General features: G+C 43.3%; 1 protein-coding gene across 1 annotated transcript; it reads left to right on the forward strand.

The window, feature by feature from the left end:
• The first annotated feature begins 580 nt into the window (after positions 1–580).
• On the forward strand, positions 581–5596 carry LOC101788356 (IQ domain-containing protein F5-like). Its single transcript, XM_013159623.2, has 3 exons — positions 581–621; positions 4004–4075; positions 5168–5596. Exon 3 carries the CDS (start codon positions 5198–5200, stop codon positions 5594–5596), a length of 399 nt encoding a protein of 132 aa, XP_013015077.2. The 5' UTR covers positions 581–621; positions 4004–4075; positions 5168–5197.

Genomic DNA, 5596 nt, shown 5'->3' on the forward strand with positions numbered 1-5596 from the left:
GCTTTTTCACTTCTTGTAAAACTTTGTTGGAGCCAAGGCTCAGGGCCTAACTTTTCCTTTCTCCCTACTCAACACCAGCTTTTCCAGGGTGCTAAACACATGTAGGACACCCCTGTTTTCCTCTCCTACCTTGGATGGTATGCTTGTTCATGCAGACCAAAGATGCAAAGTGCTTCCAAGCCACTGGTCTTTCACCTCTAATGACATGGAATTTATTCTCCCTCAGATACCACCTTTGTAATCACACCTGGATCTAGCTGCCAGAACTCTGTGACATTAGATTAAGGAACACTGAGACCCTTGCCTTGCTTCCAGATTCATGGAAAAACATTGAGTGCCTTGCTGCTAGGTGGATTGATAGCTGTAGAAATATTTTTGACTTGACAAAGTTCTCCTCTAGCCCATTTTTTGCACAGTTTTTAAATTAGATTCACTCTCCTGGGGATCCAGAGTTGTACCAGCCATCAGAAGTTGCAGGTCATGCTATGGGAAGTAGGCAGAGCAAGGAACAGGGACTTGGGGAACTTTGCACAGCATCTGGTCCTGACCCATTCTCCCACCGCATTCTGATTGCAGAAAGGGAAAGAAGATAAAGAAGGAGACACAAACAAGGAGCCAAAGGTATGTTAGAGAGAGAACCTGGGACTACTGGTCCCTAATATCAGCTTCCTTGGAAGTTATTGAACTGTCTCTCATCCCACTGCATTGATTCAGATTTGGTCTCCTGTCCCCCAAAGCCCCTCCTTATCCATGTGCACAGCTTACTAGGACGTTGAACGATGGGAAGTGGAAAGGTAAATAAGCATTTGCCTGAGTCTGTAATGGGATGAAGTGACTAGAGTTAGGCACAGAAGTCAATAGAAGCAAAGGGGAACTAGCCTCCAGAGGCCTGTGGGGCTGCTTGAGACTTCAGGAGGCAGCATGCTAGGCTGGTTCAGAACTGAGGTGCAAGCACAGATGCAGATTCCTCTTTGTGGGGATCCTTTGCCTCCTTTCACACACAGTGGGTCTCTTCCATCAAAAATGTTTGTGCTGGTTCTATGAACCTGTTAAGTCCACAAAGCAATGGTTTCCCCACTTCATAAATGAGGACAGTGCAGCTCAAAGAGTGGAAACAAGTGACTGAAGACACAGGCAGGACAGAAGCAGAGGGAAAACCCTGCGCATCTCTTCTGGGTCCTCAGAGCCTCTAGCAGAAGCACTGACTGTAGAAAATTACCTGTGTCTAATGGTGACAAACACTTTGGAGGTCCTCTGCTTTGCCTGGTTTGTTGCATTTTGCAAAACTGTGCTGGAGCCAAGGCTCAGTGCCTCCCTTTTCCTTTTTCCCTACTCAACACCAACTTCTCGGGGTGCTGAACACATGTAGGACTCCACTATTATCCTCTCCTACCTTGCATGGCATGCTTGTTCATTCAGATCACGGACAGACGGTTCTTCCAAGCCACTGGCCTTTCACCTCTAATGACAATGAATTCATTGTCTCTCCAACATCACCTTTGTGATCACACCTAAGAACACTGCTTCCCGAATGACTGGCAAAAGAAGAGTTCAAAGATGTGTGCCTGCCATGTCCAACCTTCCACCTGTGTTTTTTCTCCTTTCTCCCTTTAAAATTATAATAAAAAATTAAAAATAAGGCACTTTGCTACACAGTTAAATTAATGAACTATATTATATTTTTATATAGCCTAAGACAAATTTCTCTTCACTCAAAAAAACATTAGAAAAACGAAAAAAGGAAGAGGAGAGACAAGTAGCAGGCCACATATTGGACACAGTTGGATCCAAGTTCTTTTATGAAACAATAAAAATCAATCTTTAAAAATAGGTATACATGAAAAAACACAGAATATGAGATTCATTTATAATCAAAAAACTGAACATTCATAGCTCTACTTTTTAAATTTTCTGTGACAGTACCTATATGCTTGGTCTCAGTCTCTGTGTTAATCTAATCAGTAAAAGATAAGGAGCTGAACAAACCGTCAACCAAGATACTCTAATGGGTGAAGACACAAGACATCCCACATACCCAAAACAGGCAACAAAGCAGAACAAATGCCCTAGCCAAAACGCCAGAAATGGGACAGACTGTTAGGATAAAACTTTCAGAAAATAACTGTTGTGCTCAACCTAAGCACTTACAGAAAAATCTGTAGCCCCATCCTGATCTATGCTGGCCACAGCAGAGCGGAAAGTGTGGACCGCCACCCTTCCCACATGACAGTGAGATCCCCACCTCCTCTGCTGGGGGATGGTTTCAAGAAGATTCCATAGACAGCTGTGGGTGGAAAGCTGACACTGTGAGGAGAATTGCCTTATTTACTGTATTGAGTCTTATAATTTATGAGCATGATTTCTATGTCTTTTTACTCATATATCTCCAATTTTTAGCAGTGTATATGTTAGTATAGCTTCTACCATAATGATCCTATACATATTTTGTTAGACTTACAATTTAGTATTTCACACTAAAATCATCATAAGTGGAATTTATTTCTGAAATGGAGATTGTGAGTTCATTGTTAGTGGTCAAAATGTAATATTTTTGCTTGTATCCTATAACACTGATGCACGCACTTACTAGTTCTAGGAGGGCTTTCTATCCATGCACCATCATGCCATCTGCAAAGGCACTTTCCTTTCTCACTTTGTGATCAGTGTGCTCTTGGTTCCCTTTGCTCACCTTATTGCCCTGACTCTAACTTCTAGCACTCTGTGACATACGATTAAGGAGCACTGCACCCTTGCCTTGGTGCCAGTTTGATGGAAAAGCATTCAGTGCCTCCCTACTTGGTGTAATGCTAGCTGTAGGATTTTTTTTGTAGATGCTTGTTTTTGTTGTTGTTGTTGTTGTTGTTGTTGTTGTTGTTGTTGTTTTTGGTCTTTTTCATTTTTATCGGTACTAGGGATCGAACTCACGACCGCCTGCTTGCAAGGCAGGTGCTTATGCCGCTGAGCTAAATCCCCAGCCCCCGTAGATGCTTGTTTTCCACTTGAGAAAATTTACTTCTACTCCACTTTTCTGAGCATCTTTTTCTTTTTGTCATGAATGGGTAAGTTCTATAAAACACTTTTTCAACATCAATTGAGATGGTTATATTATTTTTTTTGCTTCAGCTTGGAAACATGGAGAATTACATTGATTGATTTTCAAACAGTAAATTAGGTGGGACCCAACTAGATCATGATGTGTGATTCTTTTTGTATATACCTGAATTATTTTACTAATATTTAATAAAAGACTAATAGTAAGGATTTTACCTTTTTCATGGTGGATGATGTTGGACATCTTTTATAGTGTTTATGGACCATTCATAAGTCACTTATTAAGTATTTTGTCATAAACTTTCTCATCATTATTTGGTTCCATTGCATGATTGAACTGAAATCCATGTATTGAATTCCCTATTGATGCATATTTAAATTTCTTAATATATGTAATTTTACCTGACTAAAATGACTAATTTTATATACCTTTATGCCAGTGAACTATTGTTTCTCATGTCTTGCCTCTGTAATCACATTGTGAGCATATCTGCAGGGAAGAATGAACATTTTGCTCAATAAGGGTCCTACAGTTGGAATCCATCATGATAGGTGCCAGCATAATAGGTGCCCTATGACATAATTGTGCTCTTCCCTTCTCCACTCTTTCTGTCAACTTGTGGTTGGAGGAGTACAGACCTAAGCATGATGTAATTATTTAGAATGTAACCAATGGCAATTTAGCAGATCACAGGCCTGAAGGGATTTGAACAATCTATCTGCAATTTAGATGTGAGGAATATAAATGCCCATCTGTTATAGGCACTTAGCATTAAGTAAACGAGTCCCCCCACACACACAGAATTGCAGGCAGAGGAAGGTGGCTTTTCACAGTTAATCAAAGCATGGGCCCTATATCTAGGAATGCTAGGTAAGTGAGGAATTAAAAATTGGTAGTGAGCAATTCCAAGAGCAATCTATACAAACCTCCCTCCCTTAACTCTGATTTCAGAAGACCATCAAATTTAGAAAAACCATAATCAAACATGATGAAAAAACATTGAAAGGGAAAGAAGCAAAAAAGGTAAGGCCCAAGAATATCATCCCCAACCCAAAGTATGAGTGCAGGTTTCCAAGGTTAGAGGTGACCCTTGAGCTGCCATATCTCTAAACCTTGTCACCAAAATGATGGTAGTCTACTCTGTGGTCCACAGAATTAAATGGCCATAGAATGTATTGTCCAAAACAAGGTGCATTTATGAAACAATTGTATTTCTACTAACCATTATTCAGAATAAGCACCAGAAACCAAAAATGTTCCAGTTGACCAGAAGTGGGTGCCTTATCTGAGGCTGGATGAACAGCATTAACTCATGCTTTGCTGTCTTCTCCCCCAGTCTCTCTAGCAGATGGAGTAAGGCAGATAACTGAGACAGGCAGATTTGGTGGGGGAGGAGAAACTGAGGAGTGGGAGTTTGGAATCTGGGGAGTGGTGTCATGAGGACTGCTGGGGAATGCATGGCCAAGCTAAGGGAATCCCAAGGCCAGATTTCTGCAGGAGCCTGTACACACGTGTGCACACGTGTGTGGGTTAGTAGACACTGAAGGCACGGAACCAAGAGCAGTGAAGGTGAGAAATCAATGAGAAAGGCTCCAGGCTGTGTGGGGCAGAGACACTTTTAATAGTGGGATTAACAGAGGGAGGAGCAGGCCGTGGATGGAGGTGGTGACAGGGAAGGGAGGGCAGGGGGAGCAAAGGATGCCACTTCCCCATAGGTAGGAGGGTCTGAAGGGCAGGCGAGGAGTTGTAGGTAGGTAGTGAGACCCAGGGGCAGCCTATGGATCCGAGGACTCTTGCTGCAAACTGGCCAACCAGGTCCATGGAAAACCAAGGGCAGAAGGGCTCACCTCTCAGGACGAGGACCCTGAGACTCGGAGGTGGGGGTGTTGTGTGTGCACATTAAGTGACACAGCAGAGAGAAGCAGCCAGAGGCAGGGTATCTGCCTGGTCATTAGCTTTCATTGTTGCCCTCCCAGTTGCTCAAGCTTCAGGGGAAAACACAGTTGCTGGCAGAGAATGAGGAAACTTCACTGATACTCCGCGGGGTTGAAATTTTGGAGAATGTCCTAAATGTCATTTCTTTACCTTGCATGGCCCCTGCTGCTCAAAATGAAGAAATCTCCTGACCTCGAAAAGGCATCTATAATGATCCAGGCCTGGTGGCGGGGCACGCTGGTGAGGAGGATGTTGCTGCATGCTGCCCTCAGTGCATGGACCATCCAGTGCTGGTGGAGGCAGATATGTACCATGCAACTGGTGAAGCAGCGGTGGGAAGCCCTGGAGTTCTACAAGCGGCAAATCTGGGCGACTGTGAGGCTGCAGTCCTGGGTCCGAATGTGGCTCATCCGCCAGCGATACCGTAATATGCTCAGTGTTGTCCACACCATCCAGGACCATTGGTGTGGTCATATCTGTCAATCTCATGATACTTTCCAGGGCAGCTATGAGCTAATAGGAGACCGCCTAGTACTTCAACTCGACATCTTCCTAGGATCCCAGGTTTGTCGCATTACAGACTGCATCCCCTTTCCAATAAAGAACTGA

This window comes from Cavia porcellus, unplaced genomic scaffold (assembly GCF_034190915.1).
Source record: "Cavia porcellus strain 051 isolate PalLab524CR breed Dunkin Hartley unplaced genomic scaffold, mCavPor4.1 scaffold_5, whole genome shotgun sequence".
Lineage (NCBI taxonomy): Eukaryota > Metazoa > Chordata > Mammalia > Rodentia > Caviidae > Cavia > Cavia porcellus.